Below are 25,484 nucleotides of genomic sequence, written 5' to 3'. Positions count from 1 at the left end.
TGTTTACATTTCACAGGCTTAGAGGGAGATCTGATTGGGCAGGACCGATCAACAGGTCCAGACCAAAAATGATTGGCCTGGACCTGATGACTGATCGGTTCTGACCCCAATCGAGTCATCGGCGGGACCGCGGGTGCGCGCGCGCGCGCACCAGAGCGGCGAAGGCTAGTGACGTACCGCTACGTCACTCTGCCTGGCCGGGGCTGACCGCCGCAGTATATAGTCGTGCGGTGGTCGGCAACCGGTTAACAGTCGCCTAATCTGGTTGAAATGTTGGTCGGCTGACCAAAAATCAAGGAAGACGGTGGCTGACATCCCCTATGCAGGGTCTCGCCTTTTTGGGGAATCCCTGGATGAATTGGTTAAAGGAGTCACTGGGGGCAAAAGCACTTTGCTGCCCCAGAACCCTAAGGGTAAGTTTTTCCGCGGTAAGCGTGCTCCCTCTGTTAAACCTACTCTGGGGTCCTTTCGTGCCTTCAAGGCGCAAATCAAGGGGAAACCTTTTAAGGGCCAAGGTGACCAGAAGAAGCCCTGGTCGGGGCAAACAAAAATCCGGCCAGGCCGGTGCGGCGGCTCAGTCTGCCTCTGCCTGAAGGGGCGCCCTCACCCTTTTCAGGGGTGGGGGTACGTCTGCGCGGTTTCCTCCAACCTTGGCTGCTCCGGATCACGGACAGGTGGGTTCAGGAAATCATTCGATCAGGTTACAAGATCGAATTTCTTTCACGGCCGGCGAACAGATTCTTTCCCTCAAATCTTCGTTTGACCCCAGGGAGGTTACAGGACCTACATCAAGCGGTGCAGGAACTTCTCACTCAGGGGGTGATCGTCCTGGTGCCTCATCGGGACAGGTTTCGGGGGTTTTATTTGAATCTGTTCACCGTACCCAGAAAGGAGGGCAAAGTGCGTCCGATTCTGGACTTAAAAGCGTTGAACCGCATCGTGCGCGTTCAAACGTTCCGCATGGAATCACTCCGCTCGGTGGTGGCCTCCCTGAATCCGGGGGAGTTCATGGCCTCTATAGACCTGAAGGATGCGTATCTACACATCCCCATTTTCGAGGGTCATCAGAGGTACCTCCGATTCGCCATCGCGGATGAACATTACCAGTTTGTGGCGTTGCCTTTCAGTCTCGCTTCGGCTCCAAGGGTTTTTACCAAAGTGTTGGCGCCTGTTCTGGGCCTGTTGCGGGCACAGGGCATTACGGTCTTGGGATATCTGGACAATCTCCTGTTAAGATCGAGTGCCAGCCAGAACCTACTGCGCGATCTGTCCACTGCGGTCCAGACGCTTCAGGAGTTCGGTTGGACAATCAACATCCAGAAGTCGACCTTGTCGCCTTCCGTTCGTCTCCAGTATCTGGGAATGGTGCTGGACTCTGCTCATGCAAAGGTGTTCTTGCCGGAGGACAAGCTCCGGACCCTGCAGACCGAGGTCAGGTCCCTCAGGGACAAAAATCCTCGTCGCTTAGGGCCTGTATGCGGTCCCTGGGGTTGATGGTGTCGGCCTTCGAGGCGATACCATTTGCACAATTTCACACGCGCTCTCTTCAAGCAGAGATCCTCGCCGGGTGGGACAGACTGCCTCAGTCCTTGGACCTGAGAGTGTCTCTGAGTCGCCAAACCAGAATGGATCTCTTGTGGTTTCTCCAGTCCCCGGCAGTATCAGAAGGCAAATCCTTCCAGCCACTTCTGTGGACGGTGATTACCACAGATGCCAGCCTGTCGGGCTGGGGTGGAGTCCTGGGCAACCTGTCTGCCCAGGGCACTTGGTTGGAGGAGGAATCCTCCCTTCCGATAAACATTTTGGAATTGAGAGCGATCAGGCTGTGCCTGATCCATTGGTCGGACCGTTTTCAGGGCCGTCCTGTCCGGGTGCAGACGGACAATGCCACTGCAGTGGCCTACATCAATCACCAAGGGGGCACCAGGAGTGCCCGGGCGGCCCAGGAAGTGACCAGCATTCTGTCTTGGGCCGAGACTCATGTCCCGGCGATATCGGCAGTTCACATTCCGGGTGTGGAGAATCGGCAGGCCGACTATCTGAGCCGCCAGTCCCTGGATCAGGGGGAATGGTCCCTACACCCGGAGGTGTTTCAAATGCTGTGTGCGAAGTGGGGATCCCCGGATGTGGATCTGTTCGCGTCTCGGCTAAACCACAAGGTGGGAAGGTTCGTGGCAAGAACGCGCGATCCTCTGGCAGACGCCTCGGATGTGCTGGTGGTGCCTTGGCGTCAGTATCGACTGATCTATGCCTTTCCTCTGATTCAATTGTTGCCCAGGTTCCTTCGCAGGTTGGCCTCGGAACAATCACTGGTGATTCTGGTGGCGCCGGACTGGCCTCGCCGGTCCTGGTACGCGAAAATCGTTAACCTGGCTGTAGAGCCTCCGTGGCGGCTGCCAATGCGAGAAGATCTGCTGTCTCAAGGACCGATCTTCCATCCTGCTTTACAGTCGCTGGCTTTAATGGCCTGGCTGTTGAAAGCCAGGTCCTGAGAGACAGGGGTCTCTCCTCAGAGGTCATTCCTACTTTGATTAAGGCTAGAAAAGCCTCTTCTGGTAAGATTTATTACCGTACATGGAAAGCTTATTTTGCCTGGTGGGAGTCCAGGGGTTTCTCGCCTCGTTCCTACTCGGTGGCGAGAATATTGGCTTTCCTTCAGACTGGTGTGGACCAGCGTCTTGCGTTGGCCACGTTTAAGGGCCAGGTCTCTTGATTCGCACCTTTATTCAAGGTGTGCGTCACCTGGCTCCTCCTAGGAGGGAGCCCTTACCTCCATGGGACTTGAACTTGGTTCTGTCCGTGTTGCAGCATTCCCCTTTTGAAAACATCAGGGAACTTTCGTTGCCCAGTCTATCTAAGAAGGTTGCTTTCCTGGTAGCGATCACTTCTGCTCGCAGAGTGTCGGAGTTGGCGGCATTGTCTTGCCGCTCCCCTTACCTGGTGGTTCATAGGGATAAGGTGGTCTTGCAACCTAATCCGTCATTTTTGCCTAAGGTGGTTTCGGAATTCCACCTGAATGAGGACATTGTTTTGCCTTCGCTTTGTGCGAATCCTAAGCATCCAAAGGAGGTTGCCTGTCGTCGACTAAATCCTTTCGAAAATCGGATTCTCTCTTTGTCCTTCCTGATGCCAAATGGATCAGACAGACCATTGTACAGGCTTATTCGTTGCGGGAACGGGTTCCTCCCTTCCCTGTCAAGGCTCACTCTACCAGGTCGGTGAGTACATTCTGGGCCTATCGGCATCAGGCTTCGGTGGCCCAGGTGTGCAAGGCTGCGACTTGGTCGTCGGTGCACACTTTCTCAAAGTTCTACAAACTTGATGTTCTGGCATCAGCTAATGCATCCTATGGCCGCAAAGTTCTCTGTGTGGCAGTTCCTTAGGGAACCCTGGGTTTGTATGGGTCCCTGGCTGTTGGGGTTGTTTTCTCCTTGGTCATTTCTTTTCCTGGGTTGTTGCTTATGTTGAGCCCTTTTTTGTTGCCCAGAAGGTTACCTTCTTGTACTGTAAGGTTCCTTTCTCTGATGTGGGTACTGCGTTGCTTTTCTGGCGGTTGCGTTGCCCACTCCTCATGTCTACACTGCTTTGGGACGTCCCCATAAGTGAAGACTGTATGAGTGGGTGGCGACTGTTGGAGGACATAAGTGAAAACGGAATTTTTGTAAAATCTTACCATAAAATTCCTTTCTCTGAGTCCTCCGACAGTCGCCGCCCCGTCCCTCTTTTTGGGGTCCTTTGTTATACACTTTCACTGCTTGCGACCAAACTGAATTGGGATGGCCATTGCAGGGGGGTATTGAACTAGAAGGACAGCCCCCATGAGAGTGACTATGTAGATTTATTGTTCTTTTACAAGTCTTATGCCTAGAAACTCCTGTGGAGATGAAGTCAATACCCCATAAGTGAAGACTATGAGTGGGCGGCGACTGTCGGAGGACTCAGAGAAAGGAATTTTATGGTAAGATTTTACAAAAATTCTGTTTTTTGTAGGGCATTTTTCATAATACCCTAAGGAAGTTCTTTGTTTACTCTGGTGGCAGGTATAATGTTTCCTAAAAACATATTCCAGTATGGAGAGAGTTTGCTGCACTAAAAGTAAAGGGGCTGAATAATTTTGCACACCCAATTTTTCATTTTTTTATTTGTTAAAAAAGTTTGAAATATCCAATAAATTTCGTTCCACTTCACGATTGTGTCCCACTTGTTATTGATTCTTCACAAAAAAATTACAGTTTTATATCTTTATGTTTGAAGCCTGAAATGTGGCAAAAGGTCGAAAAGTTCAAGGGGGCCGAATACTTTCGCAAGGCACTGTACATTCCAGTCCCAATAGCTCATTCATTGGTCAGGTGGAGGGTCTCTCGCAATCTGTCCTGGGGAGTGCCACTCGACAGGTGATGACAGATGCCAGTCATATTGGCTGGGGAGCACATTGTTTGGGACAGCACGTTCAGGGTCAATGGAAGGCGCTGCCAAGTTTGAATCACTTGGAGTTAGAAGCCGTTCAACGCGCTCCGTTACTGTTTCAGCCTGTTTTACAAGGACAAGCAGTCAAGGTGCTTTCGGACAACAGAACCACTGTGGCTTACATGACTCGGCAAGGGGCACCAGGAGTCTGACTCTTCTGTGGCTGACCTGCCATTCTTCCTGTGGGCGAAAGAAAATCTCTGCTCTTATGGCAGCTTATCTGCCAGGGTCCAAGAATGTTCTAGTGGATCGTTTAAGTCAAAGTTTCATAGATCATGAGTGGGGCTGTCAGGGTACTACCAACATCCTGGCCAATCAGCGAATTCACGCATTGGCGCGAATGCGCATGTGCGCCCAAACACGGGCAGCCACAGCCAGGAATGTGTGTGCGCCAATGCGCACGCGTGTACGCCGTGCGTAATAGCACTTGGCGCCAAATGGCCTATTTAAAGCCAGCAGCCACAACAACTAGTTGCTGGATGATCAACAGACTCCTGTGTTCCCTGTGCCTTGTAAACCTGCTGATCTTGACCTCTTGTTGCCGACCTGGACTGTTTGACCCTGCTTCTCTTGATCTCCTGGCTCCTGACCTCTTGGCTTGCTCTTGGATTTCCGTTGCCTTCTCCAGTACTTGACCTTGGCTTGGCTCCTGACTTCGCTCCAGTATTTACCCAGCTTGTTCCTGTTTTCACCTTGAGACTGCCTGGCTTGCCAAAGTGTTCCAGACCTGCTTGGGACTTCACAACTGGTTTGTTCCTGCTTCCATCTGGTCATCCCAACCGGCAACCCGTGCAACTTCGGGCACAGCATTCCCTGTCCCACTCCCAGGGGTGCTCTGCACCTAGCCGCAAGGGGGAGCCCTCTCTACACTCCGGCTTCGTATCAGGTACATGACAGGGGCCTCAAACTCTAATATTTGGGCAAAATCTGAAGAAAACCGGAGATAGATCTGATGGCCTCGGAGAAGAATTTCCAGCTTCCTGGCTACTTCTCCCAAGTTTGGCATCTGCAAGTCTTGGGCCAGGATGCTCTGTTCAAGCCATGGAGTTTCACTTTAGTGTATGTGTTCCCTCCATTCCCGCTAATTCTCAAGGTCTTGTTGAAGATTCCTCAAGAGAAAGTAGCGGCAGTTGTGATTCTACCCTTCTGCCCCAGAAGGCTGGGGTTTCCGTTGCTATGGAGGATGAAGTCGTGTCAACAAATTCCACTCCCTCATTCTCAAGATCTCCTACTACAAAATGGGGTTTGTCACATGAACACCAAGAGACTGAAATAATGCTGTGGAGATTGAAAGGAAGTCTTTGAAACATTTAGATGTCTCAGAATGGGTAATGGATACCCCTTTACAAGCCCTCAAGAAGATAACAAACAGAACATATTACAGAGTTTAAAAAGCTTTCTTGAACTTCTCCTCAGATAAAGATTGGGGTTCCATGTCACCTTCAGTTTCCAATATATTAGAGTTTCTGCAATGTGGCCTAGGCAAGGGTTTAGCCTACAATTCTTTTAAAGTCCAGGTCTCTGCCCTGTCCGCTATGTCAAATAGAAGGTGGGCTTTGGATCCGTTAGTGGTTCGTTTTTTGAAGGCAGCCATGAAAATCATTATTTTCATCCTCCAGGAACTAGCTGCATACTCTCGCCACATGAGGCCAGGCATTGTCGTGCACCAGAAGAAACCATGGACCCACTGCACCAGCGTAGGGTATGACAATGGGTCCAAGGATTTCATCCCGATACCTAATGGCAGTCAGGGTGCCATTGTGTAGCCTGTAGAGGTCTGTGCATCCCTCCATGGAAAGGCCTCCCCAGACTATCCCTGATCCACCACCAAGCCGGTCATGCTGAACAATCTTACAAGCAGCATAACATTCTCTACAGCATATTTGAAGTCCTTTTCCAAGCTTGAATTTTTGGCAGGTTAGCAAATCTTGGCAAATTGATGACCATGTTGGCTTCCTGACCTAAACGATTCCAAGTACTTTGAGTCAGCAGGTTATTTGAAGGCAAATAGGAAGCTGGCATTGTTTTATTGGACAGATTCAGTCCAAATAGCGGTCCTTGGCTTGGGCAAGTGCATTAGATGTTTTGACATTGTTCTACCCATTAGAGATCCTAAAGAAAGCTAGTTGTTTTAAATCAGAATGGCCACCATGGTGCCCTTTGGTCCTTTTAATTGGGATGGGCAATAAAGGAGCTTTGGCGATGGTCCAGCAGCAGGGCCAGTGGGGCAACGGATAATGTGTCTGACTTCGGATCAGCAGAATGTAGGTTTGACTCCTACATGGCTTGTCAGATGTGTTGTGATGGTATAATGATTAGTGCTCTGCGTTGTGGCCGCAGCGGATCTGGGTCACAGCAGCTTTTGGTGCTGCTGGGCAAGATTCAGAGAGGGGATTCTGTATCCCGCATCTTCAGTGGATGGAAGCAGAGGAGGCATCAGAGATCTAATTTGAGCCCTGTTAAACAGTACCTTTCACTACCTCATTATATTGAGATGGGAATCAAAGGAGCTTTGGTAAAAGCTCAACAGCAGGTCCAACAGCGAAATGGATAACATGTCTGACTTTGGATCAGAATTTTGTAGGTTTGACTCCTACCTGGCTTGTCAGATGTTCTGGATCATATTGTGGTCAGCAGCAATTCTGGTCACGGCTGCTTTTGATGGTATAGCTGCCTGGCAAGATTCAGGCTGGGTTCACACTGATGCGAATTGGATGTGGGTTTCTCTCAATGGAGCCGGTTTACACAGCCCTGGGACAGCTGCGGAGAGGTTTGCAGAAAATTAGTGAGCATCTTCCGTTCTGTTTCAGGTCTGAATTCAACAATAATTTCTGACCTGAAACAGTGAACAGTACGCACCAGACCTCCTGCTGTGAGCCGCTCCACAATACTGTGTGAACCCAGCCTTAGAGAGGGGATTCAATGGAAGGAAGCAGAGAAGGAATTCGAGATCTAATATGTGCCAATAGTCAATAGTGCCTTTCACTGACTCATTACGTTTTCATAAGGGTTATTGGCAGCTACTTCGGGATGGGAACCTGAAAGTTAAATAAAGATATAAAGTTAAATAAATGTATATAAAAAAAAAATCAAGCAATTCTAAAAGCCCAACCCATCCCTGGGCTAACACCCACAAATGCGCACTTTGCAACTCCCAACAGTACATTAACATATTTGCTCAACATTTATTTGGTATCCCTGCACACAACAGGGGTGGAGGATTCAATCTAGGGCCATCATCTAGCCATAACTCTAAAGTGACAAGTTATAACTTTTTTCTACTGCACTGTCTGTTGTATACTGATTGGATACCATAGTTATTTATGGTTTTACAAGTGCACACCATTTTGAAACTAATATATATTTGATATTTCTTAATGCTGCACAGTTGCATATTTTATTATTCATGGAAAATGTTGAGATTATTTACATTATGCAAATTAAGCAGAATCAGAAATGTTCCGTGTGCTTGCTTAGTGTGATCTCTGAACACATTAAAATCCTTTTCCAAGCTTGAATTTTTGGCAGGTTAAGAAATCTTGGCAAACAGATAGCCATGTTGACTTCCTGACCTAAATGATTCAAAGTACTTTGAGTCAGCGGGTTATTTGGAGGCTTAGAAAGATTGGAATAGCCTGTTCGGAAATCCAATGCTCGAGAAAGGTGGCACTTAAGTCTCCCCTGTGCAGCGTTAAGATGTTTACGCAATATGCTTACCATCGTATCCTTTCCATAGTTTGAAAGTTTGCCTTGAAGATATTACTAGGCGATTGGGGACCCAAGTTAGTTTCTTATGTTAAGCATGTTTTTTAAGCTTGGTCTTGGACTTTGAAAATGTATCTCAGTCTTTAAGAGTCTTTTTCCTGCTAGTCATTGGAGGAAACAAGACATTCACCTAATGACTTTGACAAGCCTGAACTTGGCATGGTTTCTTGGATAGGGGAATTCCAAAAAAAAATGCTGGTCTTTGCTTTAGCAAGTTCCTGTGAGGTTTGGCTAATGGAAAGCCATGATGGCCTCTTACTCACACAATTTCAAGTACTTGGTCTTGGAGCCAGCAAGCTGGCAGTAGGATTGGAGAGACTATATCCTCTTGGAAATCCTTGAGAGAGCAAGATGTTTGTGATCAAATATCTTGGCAAATAGGAAGCTGGCATTGTTTTTTTGGACAGATTCATTCTAAATATCTGGCCTTGGCTTGGGCAAGTGCATTGGAGGTTTTAGCAATGTTCTACCCATTAGAGATCCTCCAGAATGCCAGTTGCGGTGGCTTTTGGTCCCGCAGTTGGGATGGGTATCAAAGTAATTTCATGAAAGGTTCAATAGCAGGGTTAGTGACCCAATGGATAACTAATCTGACTGTGGATTTAAAGATTGTAGGATTGGCTCTTATAGTGGTTAGTACTCTGCATTTTGGACTTTTAGAGGATATATATATCATTTTGGAAATCATTGAAAAAGCAAGATGATATTATTTTTTTCTTGGGCAAAATCCTATCTTATCTTGAACAAGAACTGTAGAGGCTTTAGGAAAATTCTTCCCTTTGTAGATCCTTCACATGTTGTTCAAATCAGTTGATTAAATTGGAATTGCCTTGAAAATGTGTTTTGATCCCACAGTTGTGATTAAAGGAAGCTTGGCAAAGACCCACAGTATGTTCTGGGGCACACTGGATAAAGCTTCTGAAAACAAATAATAAAAAACTAGGTTTGATGCCTGCCTAGTTTTTCAAATATGCTGTGCTAATAGTATTTAATACTTATCCCCAACATTTTGCATTTTTAAGTATTTCTATAAGGCATGGGGACCCACAGACTCAGCCAATCCCAATACGTTATATATTCGACAACTCTGAACTCAGTACAATGTGCTACAATATAGCATAGTTATTTAGTATACAGTATGTTACATACATTTCCTCTATACTAGAAATGCACTTTTGGCTATTGCCTTATTGCCTTGCTTTGACCTTATTCATGCCTGAACAGTTATATACACGGTGCCTCTTCACAGTATAAGCCCCCCTTTTTCAACTTCACTAGCTTTTGATAATGTTTAGCATACATCACACAATGATCACCCAATAATCTCATGTCTTTATCATGCCATGATGAATCAGTCCTCTATTCTTTGTGCAAACAGTCTCTAATGGCTGATCAAATAATTGTAAACCATAACTACTTCTGTTCAATTACCATTTTCCAAATTTCTTATTCAATGTTTCCCAAAGTTTATTTACAATTAAGAACATGGAAATCCATTAATTTTATGGTGTTAACAGAAATTAATTGAAAAGCTATTGTCATAATTTACTTTCAGAGAACAAATATGGTCCATCAAAGGCTGAAAACATGAACTGTGAATCATTTATGTCTTTGCTTTCTTGTTCACTCTCCAAGTCCGTAAAAGGCTTATACCCATCAACAATGGATGCTGTTGGATAGTCTTCTTTAGTATGGTCACAAAGAATAAAACCTTCACTATCTTCCTGAGGAATCATTTGGTTGTTTATTTTACTGATGTGCTCTTCATTATTGTAATAATAGGGAGGCTCTTTTGAAACTGAAGATGTCCACCTAATCAAAGAGGAAAAAAAGATAAGGATGCAGGTGGAGCATATTTTATCCCTAACATTGATATTGAATCATGTAAGATGTAAAAATGTAAATAATGTCTAAACTGAAACTAAAGCAAAAATGACAATTACAAAGAAAAATCCTTCAATGACAGTTCCTGAATGCTTTATTTTGTTCCATAAACAAATTAGCCAGGGTTTCCATTTATCTCTGCCTGACCCTTATCCTAGTTGTTAGAGGGGGAAGCCATGAAAAAAGACATAGGCTTCCTGCTAAAATGCATATCAGTTACTTATCCTTGATGTCCCTAATATCCTTGATTACTCATATCCTTGATTTGGCTGTCAAGACAGACCCCGTGCAAAACAAAAGAAAAAAAAAAACACTGGTGGCAGCGCAGGGTATTTGGTTTGTTATGGATTGTATATTGTTCCCCAAATCTGCTTCTAGAAGTTGGAACTGATGTTATTTTCGTGTCTTACAGTTTTTATTTGTTAATATGCAGTTACATTTTACTGCATACATCTTCTACCCAAACCACAGTGTCAATACCTCTTCACCTTCTTTTCCATGCTTGATATATCTATATGCTACTCTGCTTGAGGCTTATGTGAGATCTTATATCCCTACAATTTCCCTTTCCAAGGTTGTCAGTGGCGGCTGGTGCTCAAAATTTTTGGGGGGCGCAAACAGAAAAATCGAATAGGCATTGCTTTGTGGCAAAAAACGTGGCAAAAAATTGCATGACTTTGAGGTCACAAAAGTGATCAAAGTATAGTGTGCCCCCATTCAATGCAGAGTTACCACAGCATGCCCCCATCAATGCAGCGTTACCACAGCGTGCCCCCATTCAATGCAGAGTTACCACAGCGTGCGCTCATTCAATGCAAAGTTACCACAGCGTGCCCCCATTCAATGCAGAGTTACCACAGCGTGCGCTCATTCAATGCAAAGTTACCACAGCGTGCCCCCATTCAATGCAGAGTTACCACAGCGTGCCCCCATTCAATGCAGAGTTACCACAGCTTGCCCCCATTCAATGCAAAGTAACCACAGCGTGCCCCCATTCAATGCAGAGTGACCACAGTGTGCCCCCTTTCAATGCAGAGTTAGCACAGCATGCCCCCTTTCAATGCAGAGTTAGAACAGCGTGCCCCCATTCAATGCAGAGTTAGCACAGCGGGCTCCCATTCAATGCAGAGTTAGCACAGCGTGCCTCCATTCAATGCAGAGTTAGCACAGCGTGCCTCCATTCAATGCAGAGTTAGCACAGCGTGCCCCTATTCAATGCAGAGTTAGCACAGCGTGCCCCCATTCAATGCAGAGTTAGCACAATGTGCCCCCGTTCAATGCAGAGTTACCACAGTGTGTCCCCATCAATGCAGAGTTAGCACAGCGTGCCCCCATTCAATGCAGAGTTAGCACAGCGTGCCCCCATTCAATGCAGAGTTAGCACAGCGTGCCCCCTTTCAATGCAGAGTTAGCACAGCGTGCCCCCTTTCAATGCAGAGTTAGCACAGCGTGCCCCCATTCAATGCAGAGTTAGCACAGCCTGCCCCCTTTCAATGCAGAGCTAGTACAGCGTGCCACCATTCAATGCAGAGTTAGCACAGCGTGCCCCCATTCAATGCAGAGTTAGCACAGCGTGCCCCCATCAATGCAGAGTTAGCACAGCATGCCCCCATTCAATGCAGAGTTAGCACAGCATGCCCTTATTCAATGCAGAGTTAGCACAGCGTGCCCCCATTCAATGCAGAGTTAGCACAGCGTGCCCCCTTTCAATGCAGAGTTAGCACAGCGTTCCCCCATTCAATGCAGAGTTAGCACAGCCTGCCCCCTTTCAATGCAGAGCTAGTACAGCGTGCCCCCATTCAATGCAGAGTTAGCACAGCGTGCCCCCATTCAATGCAGAGTTAGCACAGCGTGCCCCCATTCAATGCAGAGTTAGCACAGCGTGCCCCCTTTCAATGCAGGGTTAGCACAGCGTGCAGAGAGACCAGTCAGTGCACTTACCTAATGCAGCGGCGGCTTCTCCTCAGTCCTCCGCGTCTCCCGAGTCCTCCTCCTCCTCCTTGGCCAATCGCTAAAGTTCGCCTTTCGGCCAATCAGGAAACGTGTCTCGGACCCGCTTCCTGATTGGCCATGTGGAGGATCCGTGTGACAATAGCGAATATTCATTTGCTATTGTCACACACTGGGTGGGCCCGGGGCGCAGGTCCACCCTTTTCTGAAGCCTATTAGAGCCTTTGGCTCTAATCAGGTGCTTCAGAAGAAAAAAAAAACCCATTGAACTCCATGCGTCCAGCGCCCCTCATGCAGATTAGGGGGCCGGACGCATGGATGGGGGGTTGACGCCCCTGCGCCCTCAACGCACCGGCCGCCACTGGTTTTACTCCTTCCCCCTAGTGTGACCACCTACTTCCAAATAGTACACCCAATAATTTTAGGGATTTGGTTATTTTGACCGCTGACCCCTGAGTTAGCATAGTTGCAGGTTCAGAGAGTAATTTCTCTCCCACTTTATGTCCTCCATTCCTCTCCCTGCTATCTATCCCTCCCCAACCCCTCTCTTCCCCACTAACTCCTTTATAATTTTGCTCCAAGAGACTCACTTTCAGGCACACTATATGCTGTCATGCTACAATCAACTTTATGTGCCTATTATGATCTTGCTCATTGCTTAAATAGACTTTTCATTTAGCCTGTCCCATCCCAGAGTTCTTGTACATTCATATATGCATTTCTGCTCACCAGCTGTGGGTGAAATGACAAAGTCAATAAATACACTGCACTCTTCCTAGTCTTTTTTTCTTTAGAATCGTCATTTTTGCTGCAGCATGTTCGATATATGCTACAGATGCGCCACTTTACAGGCAGACCCACCAGGACCCCCCCCAGGCACTATATTTAAAGGAATTTTTCATTTTTATTTTTACACTTTAAGCATCATTAAAATCACTGCATTGGTACATGTCACCCAGGGCAGTACCCAAAACCCCATACCCCTATATGGCCAAATACTTGCATATAAGCCTTTAAAAATGGGCACTTTTGATTTTTCCTGTTTGGCTACCATAGACTTCAATGAGGTTCGTCGTTCAGGTTAGAACTTTTCCTCTGTTCAGGAATTCTGCTGTGAATCAAACAGGGGGGGTGTTTGGCCCATCTCTAATGAGCACTAGAGATGGGCTGAACAACCCTCAGTTTGGTTCGTACCAGAACGTTTGACCATCGCAAAAGTTTGGACCCGAACGATGAACCCTATTGAAATCAATGGAATCCGAACAGGAAAAATCCAAAGTCCCCATTTTGAAGGCTTATATGCAGGTTATTGGCTATAAAATGGGTATGGGGGCCTGGGTACTGCCCTGGGAGACATGTACCAATGCAAAAAAAAAAACTTTTAAAAAAGATTGGTTATAAAGGAGCAGTGATTTTAATCATGCTTAAAGTGAAACAATAAAAAATGGAAAATTCCTTTATATATATAGTATTTGGGGGTCCCCTTAGTCAGTAAAGTGGTGCATCTGTGCCATGTATAGAAGCTGCTGCAGCAAAACTGTCATTTATAAAAAAAAAAAAATGACATTTAAATTGATGTTTCCTGCAAGCTTTCTTTATTTAGTAAACAACAACTTGGGGAGCCAGTCTGTATGATGAGGCCATATTATAGTGCACTCGGAACCCCATAACCTTCTAGAGTTAGTATTTATGAAAGTAAGAACTGAGCTCACTGTAAAAAATGTAAATTTGACGCCCCTGTGAATCATTTGTGGAAAAATTGATCCTTGGGTGTTAATTGTGCCCATGAAACCTATAACAAAAAAAACAACTTCAAGATAAAACACCCACAAATCTAGGCAGCCTAGACAGTTTTGCAGAGATTGGCAATCCCAATAACACTTAATCAGTGACATCAGCATCAGTGGTTTGATAGCTACTGCTAATCCAGGACTGATTCATTTTTACAAATGTCATTCGGTCAAAGGAGTCTGTGGACAGAGGTGGATGAGACTGTAACCTACCAGAGTCGGGAAAGGCATTACATAAACCTCTCCTTAAGGTTTCCTCAAGATACTTCATCCTCTGCTCCCTCTGTGAGGACGGGATGAGTTCCAAGACTTTCCCCTTGTAAAGGTGGTCAAGGACGGTTGCCAACCAATAATGATCCTTATCCTTGATGCCACAAATTCTCGGGTCCTTTCACATGCTTTGAAGAATAAGGAAGACCATGCACCATAAGTTTGCGGAGGCATGAGAAGCAGAGTCCTCGGGGTCACTGAGGATTACAGTATCTGGAACTGCCTCCTCCAGCTACGTACTACTCCCAAGGTTTCTGGGGACTGAAAACCATCTCTTAAGGTATGACATACAGTATGTCTTTCTGCTTCAATGCCTCCAGAACTGCCATATTCCTCCTCCTCCCTCTCCTCTTGTGTGTTCTGTGGCGTCACAAGAATGGTGTCTGCATAAAGCAGGCCTTGCGAGGAAAGGGAGTCCTCTCTTCTTCCCACTACTCTGCCTTTAATGCCCTGTCCATAAAGCCATGCAGAGTCTGCTCCAGCAGGAGCACAACAGGGATTGTGTCACTGATGCATGCATTGTCACGGCTTACCATCCTTGTCGCCTCCTCAAATGATGACAGTATAGTGCATGCATCCTTTATCAGCAGCCATTGGCGTGGGGAAAAAAAAGCCGAGCAGCCCTAAACCTGTCCTTGTGCCATACTCACACAGGTAATTGTTGACGGCCTTCTGCTGCATGTGCAGCTGCTACAGCATTGCCAACATTGAATTCTACCTAGTGGGCATGTTACAAATCAGACGGTTTACGGGCAGGTGGAATTCCCGCTGAATTTCAACAAACCAAACACTGTGTATGACTGCCTGAAATGGCTATAGACTCTTCTGGCCTGCTTTAGATGATCTTGCAAACCTGGGTACCTGTTTAAGAAATGCTGCACCACCAAATTAAGGACATGTGTCTGCCCCTGCAGAGCTGAAAGGATCTCTGCTCTGGTGTGGCTCTTGTCCTCTAGTTAGACCAGCTGAAGCATTGCATGGCATCTTTTAGCCTGACTCGTTAAATGGCCCCTAGAATTCTTAAGGGGTACTGGTGGTTCAAAGGACAATCCAGCAGAGGAGGGCATGGAGGAGGAGGGTGAGGAGGAGGGGGTGGAGCGGATAGATCCCGCATCATCACCACCAGCTGTATAGAGATGTGGTGGCAAAACCAGCACTGGGCCCTGTCCTGCATCCTTCCTAGTTGCAAGCAGAGTTACCCAGTGTGCTGTGAACAAAAAATATTGTCCCTGACCCGGCTTGCTGGACAACTAGTCAGCAGTAATGTGGAGCTTGCGGCTGACTGCCTTGCCCAAAGATGCCAAAACATTGCCTTTCACGTGATAGTACAGAGTTGTAATGGCCTTACGTGCAAAGAAATAGCAACTGGGAACCTGCTCTTCTTATCTTGGGCTACTGGAACCCCTCTTTGACAACCCTGCCTTCCCCGCAACTATACATTGTTCCATTTTGTGGGTATGGAACAACTCTTTTCACCATAGAATATTAACCACTTGCCGACCGCCGCAAGTACATTTACTGCGGTAGTCAGCCCTTCCTGGGCAAAGTGACGTAGTACTACATCACTAGCCCAGGAGCCTTTAGGAAGCGAGCGCACGCCACCAGAGGCGCGCTCCCGCCCCCGCTTGTTCCCCTGTATCCCCGCGCGTGTGACTGGCGGGTCCGATGTCCGCCGGTCACTCGCGATCTCCCGGTGGAGAGGGAGAAAGGCAGGCGGCTAATGTAAACAAAGCCGTCTGTCATTCTCCCTGGTGTAACAGCAGAGATCATACGATCCTGCTATGTAGGATCGTATGTCTCTGTGGTTACATGAAAAGCCACACCCCTTTACAGTTAGAAGCATGCCCCTAGGGACACATTTAACCCCTGCATCTCTAATAAAGTTAACCCCTTCCCTGCCAGTGTCATTTTTACAGTAACAGTGCATATATATATAGCACTAATTACTGTAGTAATGTCACTAGTACCCCCAAAAGTGTCAAAAATGTCAGTCAAGGGTCCGATCTGTCCGCCGCAATGTCGCAGTCCCACAAAAAAAAAATCACAGATCGCCGCCATTACTAGTTAAAAAAAAAAAACAATAAAAATTACATAAATCTTTCCCTTAGTAAACGCAATAAAACTTGCGCAAACCAATCAAAATACGCTTATTGCAATTTTTTTTACCAAAAATATGTAGCAGAAAACAAATTGGCCTAAAATGTTGAAAAATTTAGATTTTTACATTTTTTTGGGGGAATTTCATATAAAAAATTTGAAAAATATTGTTATTTTTTCAAAATTTTCGCTCTTATTTTGTTTATAGCGCAAAAAGTAAAAATCGCACAGGTGATCAAATACCACCAAAAGAAATCTCTGTTTGTGGGAAAAAAAGGACGTCAATTTCATTTGGGTACAGCATCGCATGACCGCCCAATTGTCCGTTAAACTCACCCAGTGACGAATCGCAAAATAGGGCCTGGTCAGGAAGGGGGTAAAATCTTCCAGGGCTGAAGTGGTTACCATTCCAGGGGTGAGTTACACCCACTATGCCCAAACCAACTAAGACATCCACAACTGCTTTTCAAATGGCTGGCCAATTGACGGGTTCAGTCTCTCCTAGTTCACTCGCTTACTGAATTTACTTGCTATCTCAGCCTACTGCTTTTGACATTCTTCTCCTACAGGAGACCACCGACTCATTTGGTTTCTCATCTACTCATGCTACCATATTACATTGAAACATGGTCTATGAAACTAGGTACTCCCATTGACCTTGAGGAACGGGAAAAAACATTCATACTCTTAAATGGTCTGGATGTTTCTAGTAAAGCACAAGTGAAAAACCTAAACATTTTCATCAGATGGTGAAGATCCCCTCTCTTTTTCACAATCCTTACCCCTCAGTCCTGGGCACATGTTAGCGATTTCTATCTTCACTGAGGTATTATCTCTATCACTGAGTGACAGGCCCACAGATCTCTACCTGGTACTAATATCATTCTCTGCCACATCCTTATGGTGGACAGAGCAGTCATCCCTTGCCACTGGTGAACCAAAAATGCATCATCTTCAGCTAACTGGGTTACTTAATTAGATTCTATCATGTGAATGGAGTGCCTGACTGCTGAAGCTCACGCTGAAGCTCAAACAAGAATGTTACACAATCATTTGGCTTTGACAATGATAAAAGGCTCTTAAATATGTCAGGACCTTCTCTCCTCATGAATAACATGCAGGAACACTAAAATTGCCTGGTCTGGGTGTGGTAAAAGGGGGGCCCTCCCATCTTCCTCAGTACACTCCTTGTCCCTATACCCCCTACATTCCACTTTCACCCCTTCTCCTCTTCTGCATCTCTCACTTCTATCCCAAGCTTAGCTACTTATCCCTGCAGCCTCCACCATATCAGAGTCTTACCTATTCCCCCTTCTATCATCCACATGACTTCCCTAGCCTTGATCCCAATATTGAATATGCCTAACTTGGATATGGATATCCCTACCAAACAAAAGGGTCTGGTATTGAATTTTTTGGGGGAAGGGTCTTCTGAACTTTGTGGGATCCCCCTTAAAATCCTTATCAGATTGGAAGGGTCTGATATTCTGAGGGAATCCATTCATTTTTCTTTTTTTGCTTTTTACTTGTTAACCACCATCCTCATTCCTTTGTTTACATTGAATGTCTTAAATGTCTGTCTGACAGCTGCATAGGGGATAAGTCACTGGGGGAGATTTACTAAAACGTGCACACAGAATCTGGTGCAGCTGTTCATAGTAACCAATCAGCTTCCAGGTTTTGTCAGAGCTCAGTTGAACAAGTTGAAGTTAGAAGCTGATTGGCTATCATACACAGCTGCACCAGATTATGAGTACACCAGTTTAAGTAAATCTCCCCCACTGGTTGTTAGGACGCTCGCAATCACTGACTCACTAACAACAAGCCTAACATGGAAGCTGTCACAATTAGCAGTGGTATTTAACAACTGTTAAATGTTTAGCTTCCCACTGCAGTCAGAGATTTGGCTTGGCTGAACACCTATTTAGAGGAGGACAGAGGAGGAGAAAGGAGCAGTATTTGCCCAGGCTGTCTTCGAATCACATGGTTTTTCTGCAGCAGGAGGCTGAAGAGAACAGATCTGCATGTAGCTAGAGCCAAGGCTTCAGGCATTCAATTTGAAGACCAGAGAGAGAGAAAGTATCGGAGAGCATGGGGATTAGGACTCTGTCACTATAGCTGGAAACCTTGTGTTGCTGCCATACTACAGCACAACCACTGGGTGATTTAAGGTCAAGAGCCACACAGAACCAAGAACAAGGATTCCCTTACATGCATTGGGACTTCTGGCTGAGTCACTGGGGTTGATGAGGGGGCCTTTTGGCCATTATCTATTGCCACTAGAGAAAGGTTGAGCTCTTAGGAACTGGCTACGCAGCTGCTCTATATCCCATTACTGCCTGCAGGCCTTACTGTGACCGTTTTTATGTGCACCAATGGTAAAATTGGGCCCAACCTAGCCAGCTGAAGATTTAGAACTAAAGGCTGCACATTTACTGTTACTATACAGAGACTTTTGCTAGTGCTACTTCAGGGGTATCTTTCAAAGGATACCACAAAGGATTAATTTTCTTTGGGTGCACCCTAAACAGCTGCAATATCCCTAATCACAGCACAGTTAACATTTATAGGTACTGTTTGCTGCTGATTTTTCTGATGTATGCATTAATTCCAGTCTAGTCATATAGAACTCTAATCTAAGCTTTGGGCATAGTAATTCCACTGTCTAGCAGTCTGTGTCTTATCCCACCTTCTGTATGTTTATTTATCACTATTTACTTTAACTCATACTATTTTACCACTAAATGGACCCAAGTTAATTTTCTGGTTATAGCTCCCCACAAATTCAAAGGCATCTGTGCTTGTGACTCTTTAAGTGTCTGCAGTGATTTTCATTAAAGCCAGCCAGTGGGACCAAGGGTGTTGTCGGAGTCAAGGTGCAGAAAAGAGAATTCAAGTTACCAAGCGGCTCCTTTGGTGGTGGCGCTACCTAAAAGGATACCTTTTACTATGGACAAGAGACAAAGGTCTTGTGAGGCAGCTATCTGAGTGAGCAGTCTTTCATGCTAGTTCTTCAGATCGCTAGCACTGGGACCCAGTGTTTACAGTGGTGCATATAAATACAGTCAGAGTAAAGTCTGCATGCAGTAAATAATGCTTGTTAAATATCCAATCCCTATATGTTAGTCCATTCTACTGCCTAAAGTGAAGTAGTCACCCTCTGCTGTTGAACCTCATCTGCTTTGTTTGTGAGTACCCAGCGTTTTTGAGTTCACACACTCTTCAGAGTCACCCTTAATTCATTAGGTGTGGTCCATCTCTTTGCCTTATGCCAGAAAAGGATCTCTACAGTTATGCTAATATGGTTGCTGTCTCATACTTCAGTACCTTCTCTTCAGGAATCTGACATTTCTGCAGCTGTAGCAGCCACTAAGCATTACACTGCAGATGCACTGTCAGATGAAGTCTCATAAATCCATTTTGGTTGAGTTTCATACACAGCAAGCTGATATAGTGAACTTAAAAATATCATATCAGTTCTTACTGGTGCAGTGCAAGACACTAGTTCTGTTGTTAGTCTGGGATCTCTGAAAGGGCCCATGACTATTAAAGCTTATTCTCTCCTCCAAAATGTTTTATTGACCCACAACTGTTTGAGGAGGCTTTTATTAGGAGGTTGGCAGTCCACACTGTAAATCCTGCACTTTTGCTATACTTACCACCCTTCCGGAGCATTCCCGTTATGTATTATCTGCACAACCTCCTATTGAAATGGGAAGAGTTGCCACAGGCTCTGTACAAAAATGTGATGTGTCCAAACGTTGAAACAGTTTAAATGGATTCTGAAACTTCATAGGTCAGTGCCAGAATTTACACATTGCTTGGAGTATCTGGGACTCATCTTAGACACAGCTGAAGGCAGAGTATTTATTCCTACCAGAAAACCTTCTTAGTCTCTGGCCTCAGACTCTGAGTCTACAGTCTGGCAACCATTAAACTTTATGATTCTGAATAAAGGTTCTGGGTCTGATGGTGGCTTTCTTTCAAGCAGCCCCATTTGCTTAGTTCCACTCCAGAATCCTTCAGCCAATATTCTGTCACCTTGAGACAAATCAGTTCAGTATTTAGACAAACGCATGCCACCTGAAACTAAATGCCAGACATTGTTTGACCTTGTGAGTCAGAAATCTAGCTCTGGTGTTGGGGAAATTCTCCCTCCCATTGTTTTGGAAGATCATCACAATAGGTGCTGGACTAAAGGGTTGGGGAGGAGTTTTAGACTCTGGGGTCTTGGTTGTCAGAGGCCTATCATTTCCCAATCAACATTTAGGAGCTCTGATCAATTTAATTGTCCCTGCAATGCTGGGCACCCTGTCTGGAGGGTCAACCCCACAGCAATGGTGTACATCAACCATCAGGGAGGAACCAGAAGTCTTGCCAAGGCAAGAGAAGTAGAAAGGATTCTAGCTTAGACAGAACTCCATGTTCCAACTTTGTTTGCCATTCAGATTATACTGTAGGTATGGACAATTGGCAGGCAGACTATTTCAGCCATCAGAGCCTGGGCCAGGGGGGGAATGGTCCCTTAACCTATATCCTGCCCTAATAAAACACTGTCTGTTGAGGATGCACCAGTGTTTAAGGATCAAGTTTACAAATGCATGAAAGCCCTTTCCAAATCTTTCTTTTCATTGGCAGACCCAGCCATGCAACATGCCATAGTAATGTCCAGTTGTCAATCCTTATGGGAATGGACTAGGCTTTCTAAGGTTCCAGCTACTGTCCTTATTGACCCTTTAGTTGTAGTTCACTTACAGCTTATGCCTACAGCTGTACACTATTGTGTAGATCCAAACTCAGATCCAATCTAGGGGCCCAGTTCAGTCGTAAACCTTTGACCTACAAACCCCCCAAAACTTGCTTACAAGTTTAAGTAATTCCCACTCTACTTTGGAACATTGAAAAGGTTGGAGTAAAACTCTTGAAACCTTTTTGTTGTTGGATTTATGGCAATAACTACAATGTTCAAAAGATCTACCAGAGTGGTTTTATTGATAATTATATAAGGAAAATCATGGGTAATAGGGACGTGTGTTGCCAATCATTTTTAAAGACACCTCAATGTGCATATACAGTAGTAAGGAGAAAACAACACATTTTTGCACTCAACACCACACCTAAAATAATCTAACTAGCAGCAGAAATCAAAGTGGTAACCAATTTTGTCCCATTGGGGAGATTTCCCTCCACTTCCTGCACCATAGTCAAAACAGAAAATAAGGGGAAATCCCTCCAAAGTGAGGCAAAGAGTATCACCAGAGTTAGTGCGCTCAATGGAAGATATCCCCCTATATTGCTGTTCTAGTGATAACCCAAAATTTGGGATTTTCTTTCACCTTCGGTAATAAGAGTAGAAAGGATAATTAGAGAGGGTGAATCTCCCTAAAGGGGATGCAGATAGTAATAAAAACCTGACAGGTGTTTCTAATTTCTTTCCACTATCCAAAACTTAAAAAAAATATATATATTTTTGCCTTTAGTTTTACATTAAAATTAATGCAGATAAAGGAAAACATCAGATTGAGCACTCTCAGCTTGCATATACAGTTATACTTACATCATTATATTGTTGAATGGCTCGACGTACAGATGTTCTTCATAAGGCAAACACGATCCATTCTGTTCATTACATACAATGGGTTTCTAAAATATAAAAAAAAGAGCCACGTTGCATGTATATTTCACCTGGAAACTTATGAAATCTAAATGAATACATAAAAATCGGCGCTAAGGTGCACTAAATAAGATGAACGCAACAATATATAAACATTGAATAACGAATAATACTGAAATCAGTGCAAAACAAAAGTGCAAAAATTGTGCAAACAAAGTCCAATATGGTGATATATCAAATCTTTAATAAATAGTGCAGTGCAATCAAAGACCAGAATAAGGATCGCCACCACCAACACCCTCCAACACACACCTCTTACCAAACCAACAGGACCATAAATTATAATGGCCAAATGAGCTCGAACAGGCAGGTGGATATCACAGATGGAAGTGTTGACAGCAGGCATTGGATTAAATATGGATTCGAAAATTAAAATAAATGAATAAGAAAGGTCCCATAGTGAAGTCCATCAAAATCAATATGATGTTTATTTTAAAAGTAGATGATTACAATTACCTTAAGAAGGTCAATATAAGACAGGTACGGTATAACGTTCCAGCAAAATGTCGGCTTCCATCTGTGATATCCACCTACCTGTTCAAGTTCATTTGACCAGTATAATTTATGGTCCTGTTGATTTGGTAAGAGGTGTGTGTTGGAGGATGTTGGTGGTGGCGATCCTTATTCTGGTGTTTGATTGTACTGCAATATTTACTGAAGATTTTATATATCACCATATTGAACTTTGTTTGCCCAGTTTTTGCACTTTTGTTTTGCACTGATTTCAGCATTATTCGTTATTCAATGTTTATACAGGTACTCTTGGACATAAATATGGTGAAACCGATACACCCTCCCTCGGACTAGATATTGTCAATTTGTCATCTCGACAACTGACTGCCGATGAATTAGACATCCTCAAGTTGGGGTTAGGATTCTGTCCATTAGAAAAGGTTAACAAGTTTTAAATTACAAAAGACCTCCATCTTTTCGCGAGAAATCTCACCTATAAATATTTATTTGATAAAAATAAGAACAAATGCAACAAAGATGGGACATGTGAGGATCCCTACAAAGGGTTCAAAATTAATGACTTCAAAATGTTAAAGATTTTGATTCAACTCTTGGATGAAAGCGGAGGGCCTACTAACAGTTCCGGCTCTTCGTCTTCATCCGATGAGGAATCTGAACCTCCCCTGAACTTCAATTTAAAGCCAAGTCAACTAACTTTCCAAGTTTACAAACTTGCCCAGCTATCTGGGCTTTCTTGAAGCAAACGGCGAAGGATTTTGAAAATCTCGTCCCCTCCTCCCATCTTGAGTCCAATTTGTCCCCTCAGCAAAAACGGGCCCTCGATCACTTGATCCATGACGACCACATTGTCCTCAAACCCTCCGACAAGGGCGGCAATGTGGTCGTCATGGATCGTGATCAATATATTGACATGTGTATGGCCATCCTCTCGAATGAGGAATGGTATTCTAAGGTGTCTGAGACATTGATCACCATTAAAAATGCTGAGTTCTACACGTTAATTTCCAATGCTGCCTATAATAACGTAATTGATAAAGAACTATTTGAATATCTATTTGTTAAATGGCCTATCACGCCTACTTTCTACTCCATCCCTAAGATCCATAAAAAAAAATAAAAAAACCGTCCCACCACCAGGACGTCCAATTGTATCTGGTATTGGTAGCATTTCAGAGATGGCAAGCCGGTACGTTGACAGCCAACTGCGCCCATTGGTGGCCAGCCTGCCATCCTATTTAAAGGACACAGTGGAATTACTCAAAGTGGTTGAGGGCCTTGTTGTACCTCCACAATCATTGCTGGTAGCAATTGACATTGAGGCACTCTATTCCTCAATACCCCATGCTCGAGGCCTTGAGGTGGCATCTTCATTCCTCCGAGAACAGGAGCGCTCCAATTGGGCTCATACTGATTTCGTATTGCAACTCTTGGAGTTCATTTTGAACTCCAATATATTCACCTTCAATGACGAAACATTCCTCCAGGTGCAGGGGGTAGCGATGGGGACGGCCTGTGCCCCATCGTATGCCAACCTGTACCTGGGGGGATGGGAGCGCTACCTGTTCTCGGATGAGAGGATGTCGCCCCTTTTTGAGCATATCCTCATATGGAAGAGATACATTGATGACATCCTTGTGGTGTGGATGGGATCTTATGAACAACTGATGGAATTCATGCAATTCATATCGGTCAATAATTTTAATTTGAAGTTCACAATGCAGCACAGCCACCCAGTGATCCCTTTTCTAGATACCTACATACACCTGTCTTCTGATGGGACCCTATTTACGTCTTTATACCGCAAAGACACATCCGGTAACACCATCCTTCATTTTCAGAGTGGTCACCCTAGATCCCTAGTACGTAACATTCCGTACTGCCAGTACCTAAGGATTCGCCGCAACTGCGGGAGGGAGGAAGACTTCGAGAGGGAGGCATTGGCCCTAAAACAACGATTGAAACTACGGGGCTATAGTAACAGGGTCCTCAAAACTGCCTATCAAAAGGCGAAATCACAGAACAGGGAGGTTCTTATTTATACCCCTAAAAGACAGGAACCCTCCCCAACCACTAAAATGATAACCACATTTAATGGTCACCACCAAGAAATCCGTTCCATTTTGGCCAAAAATTGGCATTTCTTGACTGAGGATTCAACAATATCGAAATATGTCAAACCCAGACCAGAACTGGTCTTTAGAAAGGCCAGATCACTGGGTGACTCATTAGTTCATAGCCACTACCGGCCTCCCGTTCCCATGGGCTCGGTAAGTACACTAGGGACACACAGGTGTGGATCCTGTGACCAATGCCCATGGGTAAGGGAGGGGAGCACCCTTCCCCTGCCACGAGGAGGGATGTTACGACCGAAATTCTTAGCCACATGCCAGACCGAGGGGGTTGTCTACCTAGCCACATGTAAATGTGGAGCGTTTTACATAGGTAAGACAAAGAGAAAATTTTGGCAAAGGATAAAAGACCATCTTTATTATCTAGAAGTAGGACTTATATTTACCCCAATATGCAAACATGTCGGTCTTAACCATAGTTTCGATCCCCATATGGTCTCCTTCTCGGTCTTAGAAGTGGTAAACAGTAACCCACGAGGTGGTAATACTGACAAGATCATCCTCCAGAGGGAGGCAAAATGGATTTTTAACCAGCAAGCCACAAAATGGTCAGGTTTGAACACAGCAGTGTCATACAAACCCTTTCTTTGAACATATATCTGTATTCCAGCTATATATGCCAACACCCTTCATATGCCTAGTCTATCCGCGTCCCGATGCTTCTTGAGCATTCCCATTTTTTTTTTTTTTACGAGTTCCCTCCCTTCCCCTCCCCTCCCCTCCCCTCCCCCTCCCCTCCCCTCCCCTCCCTTTCCCCTCCCCCTTCCCCCTCCGTCTCCCTCTTTCCTTCCTCCCTATTATATTTATATCTGTCCTCTATTCCTACCAATAGTCTGCCAAATGCATGAATTGATTATGTCTCTTTATTATATTCATTCTTAATCTTTAGTTGCAAGTATTATTTATACTGACTATGAGATTCTTTGCCACTCATTTGCACAATTTGGTCTATGAGTGGTGGTAAACTGCAATTAAGATATGTTT

At 44.9% G+C, this 25,484-nt stretch overlaps 1 protein-coding gene across 1 annotated transcript in view; it reads right to left on the bottom strand.

Moving 5' to 3' along the window:
* Nucleotides 1-9,674: 9,674 nt before the first annotated feature.
* The window catches only part of LOC309552808 (interleukin-3 receptor class 2 subunit beta-like), a 143,797-nt gene continuing 127,987 nt past the window's right edge, over nt 9,675-25,484 (bottom strand). The window contains exons 11-12 of the mRNA XM_082253721.1: nt 21,781-21,866; nt 9,675-10,044 (exon numbers count right to left, since the gene is read on the bottom strand). Of these exons, the coding sequence (XP_082109847.1) occupies nt 9,771-10,044; nt 21,781-21,866 (360 nt within the window). The 3' untranslated portion in view covers nt 9,675-9,770. The remainder of the gene's footprint in view (nt 10,045-21,780; nt 21,867-25,484) is intronic.

The sequence above is a fragment of the Pelophylax lessonae genome (assembly GCF_965119305.1).
Source record: "Pelophylax lessonae genome assembly, chromosome: 4".
Classification (NCBI taxonomy): Eukaryota; Metazoa; Chordata; class Amphibia; order Anura; family Ranidae; genus Pelophylax; species Pelophylax lessonae.
Note: the sequence above shows the minus strand (reverse complement) of the source record. Positions and strands in the feature narration are given on the sequence as shown.